The sequence below is a fragment of the Stegodyphus dumicola genome, chromosome 5, assembly GCF_044657685.1.
Source record: "Stegodyphus dumicola isolate Sdum_Otavi_A_Nest chromosome 5, ASM4465768v1".
Classification (NCBI taxonomy): Eukaryota; Metazoa; Arthropoda; class Arachnida; order Araneae; family Eresidae; genus Stegodyphus; species Stegodyphus dumicola.
This window is the reverse complement of record NC_140772.1, coordinates 101,725,095-101,740,607: the sequence shown is the minus strand read 5'-3', so window position 1 is coordinate 101,740,607 and position 15,513 is coordinate 101,725,095. Positions and strand designations below refer to the sequence as shown.

The following is a 15,513-nucleotide window of genomic DNA, read 5'->3' as shown; positions in this document are numbered from 1 at the left end:
TAGAAGACCTAGTAAATATCAACTTTAATATTTAAATATGCTAATTCAGTTTTATGATAGGGTTATAAACTCAAGGATACCAATTGTTACTAATCAAATCTACTTTGTTTCTAGAAAGCAAGCATTACACATATTTTTATTCTCCTCTTATTTAGGAATTTTTGACCGAATCAGCATTAGATATTATAAAATTTGTCCCACAAAAAGGAAAAGTGGAAGGAGCAGTAAAATAAAAAGTAGCATAATCATATTAAAAACAAACTTTTTACATGATTACCTCTGTAAGATCACTCTGAAAATGATCAGCATTTTTTAAAAGAAATAAAACATAGGTGCTGAAATTTTTTTTTTTAAACAATTGTCTCCAAAGAAAATCATTTGGAAATATGGATGAAAATGATTGTTTTAGAAAGGGTTTATTCTATTCTGAAAATTACTTCAACTAAATGATTGAATGAGAGACTGAAGATAATATTTTTGTTATCCTAAAAATAAAATTATAAAACTATAATAAGCATATGTCATGTCTGATATCACAAGAATTAAAGATATGAAGATGAAATTTGCATATATAATGAAAAGTGTTGTATAAAAAGATAAATCTGGCAGGTGAATATATTATAAATCAAAATGCAATTTGAAGTTTAGCTGACTGATTATCAACTAGTAAACAATATACACCAATTTATGCACCACTATTAACAACACTAAAAATGGCAATGCTCCAAACCACATACAAGCTTTGAATTTTTACATGTATTAAAATCATTTTCAAAAACCTATACGTGGCGTAGAGGTAACATTGCTGAAAACAAGTGATCCAGTGTTCAAACCCTGGCGAATGGGGATGGATGCTTAGGAGTTTTCATGGTTTTATCCCATTTGTAACATGAATCCAAGCCAGTTCCCATTTGAAAAATTTTCTAGGAAGAAAATGTATGTATGCATAGTGTACAATGAACTTATTAAAATACAACCAGGATTTCTTGTAACAATGCTGGTAACACTGGCAAAATTTGACTGATATTTTTGAATAAAAGAAAAGATTAAATACAGTAATATAATGTCTCATAAATCTTTTTGCAATGTAACTCGGAAAAACAGATTGTGAAATTTTTATGCATGAAATGATATAAATATTCAATGAGCTGCAAGTTCATCAATATATTCTAAGGATAATTGAAAAAGTAAAAATAAAAATGGGGCAGTGAAATACATTTAAATATACTTACTGCAGACAACTACAAATTATTCATAATATCTAAAGATTTTGAATGATTCTCATTTGTTTTTAATCTCAGCATGCTTCAAGTGAAGTTTTGGTTTCATTTACTTAGTTATGACAAAGCATACTAGGGCTATCTGCCTAAGGGGAGGGATGCCTTCGTGGAGGACGTTCTAAGGGAAACTGGCTCGTATACACATTACACATGGGGAAAACCACGAAAACGCCTATGCAGCTAGCCCGTTCACGGGATTCGAACCTTGAACTGAACTATCACTGCTCAGCGACTTTACCGCTCGGCAGCTGGTGGGCGCTTTAAGTGAAGAGATGAACCAATATCTACTGAGATTATTCAATAAATATAGGAATAATTTGATAACATCCTATTTTCATGATAAAATTACTCAAATTTCACTGCATCACAAGTATCATGGAGACATCTTGATGTCTCTGATAGCTAGAAATATCTGAGAACAGCTTTCCAGTTCCAAGTTGCTTTGAGGTGAGGGGAACTGTTATTTGATTCCCAGAATTCTATGGCCTGTTTTCACACCAAACAGATCTTAAAAGTGCATATCACATTATTATACACTCAAAAGTCTTTAATCCGGACTCATCAGGACTTCGGCGATTCCGGATTATAGATCATCAGTTTAAATCTGGTAAGAATGGTCATGCAGAAATAATACAATTAAAAATATGAAACCGTAATTTATGAAATATAGAGCAATTATTATCTAAAGGGTATCAAAATTTACAAAAAAAAAAAAAAAAAAGCTTTATATTTATTTGTTTACTTCATTAAGCATTTCTTTCAACTCGCGCATGCGTAAAGCATACATTACGTATAGTCGAAATTAGAAAATTGCAACCAGAAAACTATTTTATGTGTATTCAGGATATTTATAATGATGAGGAATTTGATTTAAATCATATCAAAGACGGAGTACATCGAGATGAAATACTACATTTAGTAAGGAATTATAAGCTGAATAAAATAAAAACATCTGCCGTGAAGATAAGGATAGTGCTGACAGATCAACTTCCAGGTCATTGCGCGCCGCGTCCTCCCCCCCCATAAACAACATATTTCGGAATGATTAGAGAATCAAAAGATATGCCTTTATCCATTTTTTGCAGCAATTTTACTTTTTGTTTGATGGACATCGAAACATGCTTTTGCTTTGTAGATCATTTGGTAGCTCCAGAATCGGAAATTCTTTTTGACATAATTGAAAGTTCAAGCTTACTTTTATAAAATTGCTCTAACGGTCTGCAAAATATAATAAGCCAGATCCAATTAAAAGATTAAAGAACAACGCAATCTGCAACATTAACTGAAATAGATAATCAGATAATTTTAGCTTAGCTTATACCATCCGTTATACATTAAACATGCATGCGTAAACTTATTATGTGCATGCATTAAGGCATTATGCGTTGACACATGCGCAAAAAGTTTGTAGCTTTGAAGTCCGTATCATAGATCATTCCGGATTATGGACTTTCGGATTAAAGACTTTTGACTGTATTGGAAGATATTTTCATTATATCTTGAAATAGGGAAACAAAGATATGAGACTGCATTTAATTCTAATCATTGCCAATTCAATGGTTCCGAATTATAAAAAAAAAAAAAAAAAAAAAAAAAAAAAATGGGATATTAGATTTTCTTTTTTATTTACAATGATAGAATTAACTGATTTCTCACGAATTTAAAAACAAAAGCTGACAAATTAGAAAATGCAAATATTTAGTATCAAATCCATACAAACTCATTCAGGAAGCAAAACCATGCATCCCTATACAAATTATACATTTTCCTTAACTTCCTCTCCTTTCAGCTGCAGGGTACTAAGCATAAATGCACTTTTAGGGCATTTAGACAAAAGTAAAAATGTTTTCACTAGATGAAAAAGTTACTTTGATCACCCTATCCCCCCTCCAGAGAAAGTAAGACAGATAACTAATGCTCTTTTTATTGTTATGTATAAAGTATGTAATTGGAGAGGAAGATATTTTTTTTGTATGAACTAAGAACTGACCTACAAACTAAAAAAAAAAGTTGCCTTTCTATAATTCTTAATCTTCATTTTCTTTGCATGATACAAGAGAAGCAAACACATTGCACTTGGCACAAATCTATTACAGTTTTGTGTAATTTTTTAACCCCTAATTCAGCTAATTTTCATTTGCTGTTTATACAGGATTATAGTTCACATCCATCTTTTTCTTTCTTTCTTTTACCCTTCTCTATGTAACCTGGGCATCTTATTAATAAATTTTTAATTATAAATTTACAACTAATAATATAATTATATATAGAATAATAAGAATATGCAGAGAAAAAAGAATGAAAACAACTTAGGATTGTATTTCAGAGCGAACTCCATTACCCCCTTTTTATATTCCCCTAGTTTTCACAGCAGTAAGATTACTGAGCACAGATAGTTTGACTCATCAGATAAGCTAATTGCATTGAAGTTTTCATGGTTTTCCCCATGTAGAACATGAATGCCAGTTTTTCTCAAAAAGCCCTCCACAAAAGCACCCTTTTCCTTACACAGATAGCCCTCATGAGCTTTGTCATAATCTAACCAAAAGGTCATACTTCTGAACACTCATATCCTGAAAGAGAAAATCATGTTTTCTCCAACTATTTAATCATTTGTGTAAATAAAAGCTTATTAAGTTATAAGGTATTTCTTCTACCTTCCTAGTGTGCCTTCGTGGTGTAGTGGTTCAGCACACTGGGCCAGTATTTCAGAGGTCCATGGCTTGATTCCCGGCGAAGGCGGTTGCTCATTTTTCATACTGCCTGCTTCCAAAAAAAAATACCTAAGGTCTCTACAAAGTCACCAACTTGCCAAAACTTCATTGCTTTGTTAACTATTTAAAGGACTGAAATTAGAAATCTCCTCACTCTTTTTTTTTTTTTTTTTCTTTTTTCATAAATTTAAAAAATCACAGTTACTGAAAAGACTTTTAATTTATGTTCATATTAAGCTGATAATGTTGAGCTGTTTCAAGATGCTTAAAGTAGCTAGTAAATGAAAAATACATCTCTTTTAAGATGATTGAAAGTGAAAATCATGAGCAATAAATGTTAAATAAAATAAATTGTAATTCATACTAAATAGATTCAGCATCACCTGTTACAAAATATTGCATATTTTTAGTAGATACATAATTTATAATAAATAAAAAAGGACTACTTTTCTTTGAAGTTAATCCTCAGGCAGTAAAAATATGGTTAGTTAATAAGATAGTTTCTAACAGTTTATGAATTTATATCACTCAAAGAGGAAACCACTAAAGCGTTAATACCATCACCAAAAATCAAGCCAACAGCCAAAGACTTTATTTGAATGCACTAACTTATTAGCTCAGAGACCTTGGAAGTAATGATTTGTGCTCATTCTCAAAATCAACACATGGCTTGTTGAAACCTTTGCAAAATGCAATTATGTGCTAAATGACCTAGGGGATATATAGATTAGAAAAGCCTGTTCAACTCTGATGATCCATAACAGACAAAAAATGACGTGAAAAAACATTTCATACTTGGCGAAAGATGCAACGACACAAATGAAACATTTAGGTTTGTTAGATCACTGATTTAACTCAAAGGATAAACACATTTTCTGCTCTAAGAATAGCATTTTGGTGAATGAATTACATCACTGTATTTTGCAAATGTTAACTCATTTCCAAAGGGGGGAAACTGAAAAATTGAATGCTCTTCTAAGTCAAAATTTACTGTCAGGCCAAATAGATCAGTGGTTCCCTCCATTTTTCAAGACTGATCCTAATCAAAAATATGTTAAACACAAAAATCATTATTGGCAAACATTTATTCTGAGTATGATACAGTATGTCTTTTTTTAAAAAAAATTCCACCCAATTTGGGACATTGTAGCAGCAAACCCTTTTTTCAGCACTTCACTGCATTTTTTTTTTTTTTTTTTTTCTGTAATTCCATGTCACTAAATTTTCCCATGTTAAAAGAACTAGATATTTGTCAACAAACCACCTTAAGTAAAGTGGCAGTTTACATCAATGGCACAGATGTTCCAAATAAATATATAAATCCACAACATGATGTAAATAAGCTCAAAAACCATATTAACATTGTCATTGTGGTATAAAATCTGGAGGATAAAATTAGATGTGAACAAATGTTGTACTGTCCTTTTCATGAAAATAACTAAATTTTGAAAAGCATACGCAGTATACGTTACAGGATGCAAATGCAGCCTACATGGCTATATAAGTCTTGTAGGCAGAAAACACAAATTAAAATTACGTGTTAAAAGTACTTTGCTTTTTTATTAGACCTGTATGATTTTATGACAGCTGCTCTGAAAATGAACAGGGGAAAAAATTATGCATTTTTCAGAATAAAGTTCTGAAAGAATTGACTAAACTGAAAATTTTAAAATTGTCAATTTCTATAATTATTTCATTATTGTAGAGCATATCTTTTTTATAAAGACTCAAAGCCTAGATATCCCACAACAGCATAACTTACTAGATATGACTTTACATCTGAAATGCTCCATTAAACAGCAAGAACAATTTATTATAATTCAAAATGGTGAAGTAATCATTTTGAATGCAGCATCACAATAGTCTACAAACATTAGTGACAGACTCATACCTGAAAGAATATCAAGTTTCCACTCAAATACCATTTTTTGTGGTCACTACTTGGAAAAGTAACCTCTAAAGTGAAAAGCTTGAATTTATTCTGAACTCATCAGTTTGTTAGCGCTACCTTACAAATTAAATATCCAAATGACAGTGCTTCAGCACTCTTCTTTTAAACTTTCTAAAAAGCCTAAGTGAAGAAATTGAATGACAAAGACTCAAACTCAGAGGAATTAATGTTGGTAAAAGACAGAAGTTCCACGTTTCAGCTATTCATTCCATTTCCAGCTGACAAAACAGACACGTTATCTGCTAAAGCTCCTATCGTGCCAGTGTTAAATACAGTTTTAACAAATCAACCTAGAACACTTTAGGTACTTACATATTAAACCATTGACTAGCCAAGTAGCACAATTTAGTGCCAATTATGGATGAGTATGTCCTTTACAATTCTACACTAATGACTGGCGACTGTTATCAAAATTTCTGCCAGTGACCGATGGGATAATACACAAGTACCACATTTTATTTTAGCTTCCTAAACATATGGCTTTTAGGTTTTCAACATAATGTAAATGTCACACAAAAGTAACTTTGTGATCTTGTTTCTATCTCTACATTAAAAAAATCTATATTATTTTCTTACCCAAAGTACAATTACATTTTCAAATACTTTTTAAATTCATAGAAAAGCTTACGTCTGTCTTAGATATATTTAAGCATGTTTGTTAATAGATGAGAAGGAATTCAAGTATTTTGAAATATAAACAAAACACAAACTAATATTCAACATAAAATTCTTATAATGTCTGACTTTTATCAGCACTTCTACTGCCACATATATTCCTCTGCACTTACTTTATCATTCTAAAATTATAATGCTTAATATTTTCTTAAATAATTTTTGGGATTTAAATACTCGGATTTTCAAAAAGTTCTCAGTGATGCTTTCAGAAAAAATCCCCAGACATTTTTATATATTTGTAATTTCACATTTATAATTATTTTAATAATTTATTAAATTTTTCATAATATCTATTTTATTTTTAGCTTAAATTTGGTGACTATGCATAAATCGCAAATACCTTCAGGTTTTTAAGTATTTTAGCACATATATGCTCATTTGAATTTATTACCAATTGCTTTATCTATAAAATACAATTCTATTACAAATACTCTATATTTATTTCTATTGTTCTCTCTTCTTCTAAATGATTTTTCTACTAGTTTTTCTTTCTTTCTTTTCTTTTTTATTTATTGACATTATCTACTTTAATCTATATTAGGAGCACTTAGTGAGAATTTGTAATAAATATATTCTCACAATATTTTTTTGCATTTTGTTTGCTTTCTCAACTGTTTAAGCACACATATATTCATGTTATACATATTTCTCCATGATTTTAATTGCAAAGAGATCTTATCATTAGAGTCATAGCTCATTTCTGACATTCATAAATATTTTGAGCTAAAACTGATAAAACTATTCAACAAAGTGTCAGGTTACAAAGGAAGCATTAGTTGAATTAGAATTAAATATTATGTTGAAAAATAATTCAGTAGATTTAAGGGCACAGCAGATATAGACCAAAGAATATAATATTATACATAAAAACTGACATCTGAGAAGATAAAAAAAAATTCTGATTTAATTCAAGAATCTTATGTCACATTATGAAGATTAATGAAAATTTTGAAGTACATAATTCATTGATACCTGAATTTTACCCCACAATCGACATTTATCACATCCAACACAATCCATTATCCTTGAAATATTACGAAAATGCAGTCGAAATTCTTCCTAATAAAGACAGTTACATAAACATTTCAAAATTTACATTTTATGCAAGCATAAAAAACATTCTAACTGAGCAATATTATATACCAAAAAAAAAAATTTTTTTTTAATTAAGTGAAAGATCATTCATATCAAACAAACTGTTTATGCAGAAATGATATGACAGAACAACTCATTTTATCATTTCTGCATTTTGATTATATAACACTAGATCACATTAATTTTAACTTTTGTTTAAAATTCAATTTTAATTTATCAAACATAGTATTTTGCATAATTTTAATGGCAATTTAAATCCTAAATTAACCTATACCGATATTTTTATAAAACCCTGAAATAATGTTACATTAAATATTCTGAAAGGTAAAAATTTAAAATTTAAATAATTATTTTTGTTACAGAATAAAATAACTAATATTTAAAAAGAAAATTTTAATAAAGAAAGGAGAATAAATTGTCTAAAAAGAAAGCAAAAGTTTTAGCATGTATACATGTTATCCAGGTAAAAAAATACGATGTTTATTCATGTATTATTTTCCCCTTATCTTTTCAGCACAAGTTTTGAAATTTTTTTTAAGTATTCAGATAACTTTTCTCTTCCTCAAGGCGTTCACAGAAAAGTTTCCCTAAATTTCAAAATGGATTCAATGATATAGTAATTGTTTTTGTCTTACTAATTGATTAGCTTGTTGGTTTTAGGTACACGGTCTCTGATTGATGAAGCAGTAACAGCAAAGAATTTCAAGAAAACAGGAATATCTGATGCTCATGATGATTCTAAAGATCATCATGAGCACATGGGAAGAGAGACTGAATAGAGAGGATGGCAAAAACTGGCAAGCTGTAATAGACCATACAGACAACAGTTCCAGCAGAATTAAATAATTTAAGGCCTAGGGAGTAACAGTGGACTAGAGTAAGAGCAGATGAGATTTGAGATAGATGAATCTTATTAGATATTGGTAATGTTTATATTAGTACTAGGCAATCTTAATGGAATAAAATTTCTTTGAAATAAATAATATTGTGATAGTGTTAAAAATTTGGTTCAAGATTTCACCAAATTATAGTACTGGAAAAGTTGCAAATAAAAGATGGTGAAATACTGAACGATTATTTGGTGTTTCGGTGGAACCTTTATTTGGTAAGAGGTTGAACCATGAACTGGCATTATGTTGAACCAAGAATGGGAAATGTTGAACCATACATCGGGAATATGTTAAATGGACTATATTACAATAGGGATTAAGAATACTTTAAAACATAAATTATAATTATGTTTACCATTAACTGTACATTATAGGAAGTTATTTGAGAGCTCAGGCATAAAATTTATATTAGCCATTTTACGGTATTTTTTTTTTTTTTTCAATTACTGCTATGCTGAATAAAACAAATACTTAACCTAGTATATTTATTTTATTCATTAATGCTATGGGTAAGCAAATTGCTTATGCAAATCAGCATATCTATAGCAATAATTATTGACAATTTGGCTAACATAGCAATCTGGTTTATTTGCATAAGATTATGAATCAATTTTGAAAGAATGAATGTATAAAATATGTATCATTAAAATACATACTTGGATTATATTAACATGTATATAAAAATATATTTTTACTACTCCAGTATTTATTCAGACTCAGCCTTCAGACAATCCAAATCACATGCAGTAAAAATCCACTCATCAGGGCCCTACAGAAACTCTTAAAAAAGACACTAAAATACTAAAAGCCTGAACTCAAGTGGGTACCTGCTCACACCGGAATACTGGGTAATGAAATTGCAGATGCAACAGCCAAAAGTGCAGCAACTGACCCTCACATTCGCACACTTGATGTGCCTCTCCCGGGTTCATTCTTAAAAGCTGAGCTCGAGAGAGAATAATTGAAGTGTTGGCATTGAGAATTACTGAATCTGTGGGAGATAGACTACCGGCAGAAGAGTTTACAGATTTTTCCCAAAAGTCTGCCGGCTTCTACACTCATGTCCATAAATTAAGGATAATTCGGAGTCACGTGGGAATCTAACTCTAAAATAAATATATCACCTGTACAATCACTACACACATCTTCAAGAATCATATGCAAATTTCAGGAAGTAACCAGATGACACCGATGGTACATCACAATGACTAGAGTGATATATAAGGAATACAGGCAAAGAAGTAAAATTGCTTGCAGGCACTTTATAACCATTTCAGTGCAATAACCGAATAGTTATGACACAAAGGATGCATTTGGATGATTTTTTACGTGGTAGAATTATCGGCCGTCTGGAATGTGGGCGGACCCAACTGGAAGTAAGTCAGACGAATTCGGAATTGCCCAGAGTGTCATTTCCAGGCTTTGGCAACGATTCCAAGATGATAGTAATGTGAGTAGACGTTACAGCACAGGTCGCCCCAGAGTTACAATGCCGAATGAGGACCGGTATTTGGCAGTTACTGCTAAAAGAAAAACAGGCGGAGCACAGCCTCAGACCTGTCTAATCAGCTCTCTTCAGCCACTGGTACGACAATTTCAAGGCAGACCGTGTACAGACGCTTAGGGCAGATTGGTCTATATGCTCGTACACCTGTAAGATGTGTTTCACTTACTGCAACTCACTGTCGCTTGGGGTTAGCCTGGAGTAGAGAGCATACATTGTGGACACTGCAACAGTGCGCTTGTGTGATGTTTTCCGACGAGTCCAGGTTTAGCTTGCAGTCTGATTCTCGCCGGACTTTCATATGGAGAGCTCCAGGTAACCATTACCACCAAGAAAACATCATTGAACGACACCGTTAAGGTGGTGCACGACTGCTCATTTGGGGTGGAATTATTATGGGTTCCAGAACTGACCTGCATGTTTAAATTGGAACCATGGCAAGACATATCTATTGGGACGTCATTCTGGAACAACATGTACATTTGTTTCGGGGCGCCATGGGCGCACAATTTGCATTTATGGATGACAATGCCCATTCTCACTGTGCAAACATCGTAAGTGAATGCCTTCAATCGGAGGATATCACCCATATGGACTGGCCAGCATTCTCACCGGACTTGAATCCAGTAGAGAACGTGTGGGACATGCTTGGCCGATGAGTTGCAGCCCGTCAACCTCCTCCTACATGTCTACCGGAACTTCGGAGAGCATTGCTTTTTGAGTGGTGTAATATCCCCCAAGATCAGATCGATAATGTGACACTCAGCATGCCTAGGCATTGTACGTCTGTGGACTGTATTGCATCGTCTGGGAGACATACAATGTATTAACAATCATACCAACCATGTAATATTGGTTTTTTGTAAATAGGTTTTTTTTGCAATTTGCTCCAGGGAGAAAAAAATCGCTAATTTTTTTAATAATATCAAACATATAGCATCCTTTTTTGCTCTTTACCTTTTGTTTAATAAATAAACTTTACAAATAAGTCACATTTGTTTTGCTTCTAACTCTTTTTTTGCCTGATTTTGCATCATCCTTAATTTATGAATATGAGTGTAAAAAGTGGCTCGCCTCACTTCACTCAGTTTCTAACAGGGCATGGTCTCATCATGACTTACTTGCATCGCTTCAGACGACACGAAAACAACCATTGCTCATGCGAGATGGCAGGAGATCCGGACCACTATGTGTTCATTCGCAGAGAGACTGCTGAACATCATCTCAGGCAGCAAGTAGCGGACCACATCCATGCATCGGCCAAAGCAATTTAAGAAAATCGCTATGCATTGAAACGCATATTCGATTGCGTTAATATTGCATGTAAAATCTCAAACAGGCTGAAGTAATTTTCAGCTGCCATCCTCGTTACCAGCACAGCTCTCATATGTTCTGTACTTGTAGTTAATTTATTTTATCTTAAGTTATCTTTTTCTGTTCTTTTCTGTTTATACTTATTTCCTTGAACTGTGAACCTTGAATTATGCGTTTTGCCTTATTTTATGTATTTTTTTTACTGTTTTATCAATCACTCTGTTAATTGCTCTTATATTGAAGCGTGCTCATTTATTATTCACATTGCAGATGCCTATTGTAATCATCTATTCATAACTCTTTAAATATGTAACTGAAAGTGCAATACACACTCTTCCATCACTGCACTATTGACTCGAACAGCATTTATTTGCACCACTATTTACATGCACCACATTTATTTGCATTCATCTTGAGAACAACATGCACCAAAGTGTGTAATGTAGACCAAGTTAATTCCGTCAGCGGAGCAATCTGGCCAATAAGCTAACTGCTCCAGTGAGTGGATCGGCTGCCTCATTGTCGTTGGAAAGAAAGTACTGAAATCTGCCATTCAAGTTCTGCTGATAATTTTATTTTTATTGATACAGTGAAAAGTCGTTAATCCGGACTCGTCGGGACTTCGGCGATTCCGGTTTATCGATTTTTCCGGATTATACATCATCAGTTTAAATCTCTTAAGATGGCATGCAGAAATTCTAAAATTAAAAATATGAAACCATAATTTATGAAATAAAGAACAATTATGATCTAAAGGGTATCAAAATTTACAAAAAAAAAAAAAAAAAAAGCTTAATATTTATTTGATTACTTTATTAAACATTTCTTTCACTGTAAGTTGTTTAAGTTGCTTCGTTTTATGTGATAATACTTTCTCTTTAATTCTATAAACAGACATAATTTCTTGTTCAGTTACAAAGTTCCGCTGTTCAAGTCCCGTAATTGCTGTGCCGAGAATACCGACTAACTTGTCAATTGAAATTTTTTCGTTTTCACTAACCTCTCTGTCACCTTCTTCATGTCTTTATCCATTTTTTTGCAGCAATTCCACTTTTTGTTTGATGGGCATCAAAACATACTTTCGTTTTGTAGATCCTTTGGGCACTCCAGCATCGGAAATTCTATTTGACATAATCGAAAGTTCAAGTTTACTTTTATAAAATTGCTCTTACAGTCTGAAAAAAGTTATAAGCCGGATCCAGTTCGAAGATTAAGGAACAACGCAATCATCAACATTAACTGAAATAGATAATTAGATAATTTTAGCTTATACCGTCCGTTATACATTAAACGCGCTCGCGTAAACGTATTCTGCACTTGTGCACATGCATATGCGCAGTCGTAAAGGTCTTACGTGCACGTGTAAACGCCTATGCGCATGTGTCAACGCGGCGCATGCGCAGAAAGTTTTTAGCTTTGAGGTCCGGATTATGGGTGCCCGAATTAACGACTTTTGACTGTATTATCTTTTAATCATGCTTTACTCTAAAAAAATTCATTCATAAAAAAAGAGGGAATAATACACACACATATATATACTTTCCCACAAAAAAGGATATGACAAAACTTTTATGAAAAAATACCAATATTCTAACTCTCTTTAGGAACTGAAAAAATATAGGCATAGGTGTATTCAAAACACAAAATTTTAAATAAATTAAACATTTTAATAAATATTTTATTATATACCTTTTGGCAAAATACCTTTATAACAATTTGTTTCTCAAAATATGTTAAAAATTTATAATACTGATTAAAGAGTTAAGAATTTTATTAAAAGAACTAATTCAGTCAAACTACTAATATAGTTGCCTTGACAATAGTAAAACTATCATAGAGATTATTATTTAAGTTAACTTGGAGTCTCAGGCCTTTCTCCCAAATATATTATTTTGATAGTTCAGTTAATTTTTATACGGTAAAAATATGCTTGATCCCATTATTATAAAATTAACACATACCACATTTCATTTGATTCTACTTAAAATAATAACTTGTAAGCACATATAATACATTAATTACCTTTAACTTTCTTGCAACTTTATCATTTCCAGAAAACATAACACTTTCATTAAAATGATCAGGGAAAGATCTAAAATGAGAAAAAGATGTTTATAGTAAATTATCAAAAGGTAAAAAGTATGCTATTCAACTAAGAATCAAAATTACTTTGCAATTTCTAAAAGATTTTTAACTGCAAGTCTGACTTCTTGGTCATTTTCTTCTCTACCAGTATAAAAAAGCTCATTTTCAAAATATGGTGATGCTTTTTCAATAGCTCGTAGTTCTAAGAGGTATACAAAGTATAAATTCTTGAGCCAATGAGGCCCTTCTCCATCTGTGAAAGCTGGATCAAATCTCCTTTTGAATTCTTCAACATTAGGTCCCCATTCACCTTTGCCAAAACAATCTTTTGCTATAAAATATTAAAGAAAAAATGAGTTCTAAGATGACAAAAGAGCTGTTAATATAAATTATGATATAAAAGAAAATTATATGATGATTTCACACAGTTAGGTGTCAATATACATGTAAGATGATTAGAGTATTTCATGAATATAAAACTGATTAAAAAAGAAAATAAACAAAATTAAAAAGGCATACTTTATTGGATATGCATTTAAAAAAGTACTGAGTTTTTATGAGGGACACAAAATTAGCAACTTTTAAAATGTCAAAAATGCAACCTTAGTTTGGCATACATTTTAAATAAAACCCTCCTTCACAAATTCAGAAACAAGAACATTTTTGAAATACTGGAAGTCCGACAACGATTTTTACATCAAAAGCAATGGGCGATGTGGACATACCAACATCTGTACAGAAAAATAGAAATGAAACATGATGACCTAAGATATTAGAATTCTGATAGTGTCCTAAGTGCCCATTTAAATTCAGTATACATTTGGGTGGAGACATCACACAGAACTGGAATTCATGAACATACCAGTAAAAGAAGTGATCTAAAACACTGATTTATAAACTAGCTGATTTATAAAGACAAACTCAATTCATTACTTAAGTATTCTCATACCTTCTTCAGAAAATGCTAAAGATTTTAAAAGAATCAGTAAAATATTTGCCAAATTTTTTTATTGAATAAAGTTACATATTTAACATCAAACAATTTTTAAGATTTTCATACTTTATCGAAAAAAAAAATGATAAAAAAATTAATGAGGAATGCAGTTTAATTTAGTATCTTTACAATTACTGGAGATTATTAGTTTTATTATCATGATTATCTCTAGAAAGATTTTGACAATGAGAATGCAAAATTACTTTTCTGAACCAATGAAAAAAGTGAATAAACTACTGATTTTTAATGGAAATACAAGAGCCAAATATGAAACAAAAAATTGTTTTATTTTAAGAAGCAAAATCACTTATGAAAAGCTTAAAAATAAGCATAATAAATTTTAATGAAATTCACAAATTATGCAGGAGGGAGAGATAAAAGAGGTTAAGATGCACCAAAATGTGTGATTTTTTTTAATTAAAATAATCTTCATAATGATTATAAAATCTTAGTCTTTATTAAGATATTATTTTTTAATATGCTGTGTTAAGTACTTTTTGAACTGCATATTAATTTCTTTTCAACTGATTAGTAATGCATGTTTTTATGTGGTATTCCTCAAAATTTAATTAAACACTGAACTTTCTCTACTTTCATATTTTTATTTATATTCCAAATACATTGTTATGTGCACAGAATGCAATGTGAAAACCACTCATGCTTTGCCCCAAAACCATGCTTGAAGACTAGAAGATGAAAAAATGTGCTGGGAAATAAAGTTGTAAGTTTTGTGAAGAAACTCATAATTTTTTATACACAGTATTTTATTGTTACAGCCTGAAGCAAACCTAATTCATATCAGGAAAAAATCAGAGGAGAAAGGTTTCAAAGAAAAAATAATAGCATGCATACTTTGTTAATCATTTACCATGTTCAGGATTTCCAAAATGTAAGGGAAGAGACATAGAAAGCGGCTTTGTAAAGAAAAGAATGATGAAGATATTACATTCATCAAATCAAAACATTCTGAATACAGTAACTCAAGTGAAACCAGTTTAACAGCAATGAAAA

General features: G+C 31.3%; 1 protein-coding gene across 1 annotated transcript in view; it reads right to left on the bottom strand.

Moving 5' to 3' along the window:
- Window positions 1-15,513, bottom strand: part of Ero1L (endoplasmic reticulum oxidoreductin-1-like protein) — a 99,599-nt gene that overhangs the window by 22,404 nt on the left and 61,682 nt on the right. Inside the window, exons 10-12 of the mRNA XM_035357313.2 lie at window positions 13,593-13,839; window positions 13,446-13,515; window positions 7,593-7,679 (exon numbers count right to left, since the gene is read on the bottom strand). Of these exons, the coding sequence (XP_035213204.1) occupies window positions 7,593-7,679; window positions 13,446-13,515; window positions 13,593-13,839 (404 nt within the window). The remainder of the gene's footprint in view (window positions 1-7,592; window positions 7,680-13,445; window positions 13,516-13,592; window positions 13,840-15,513) is intronic.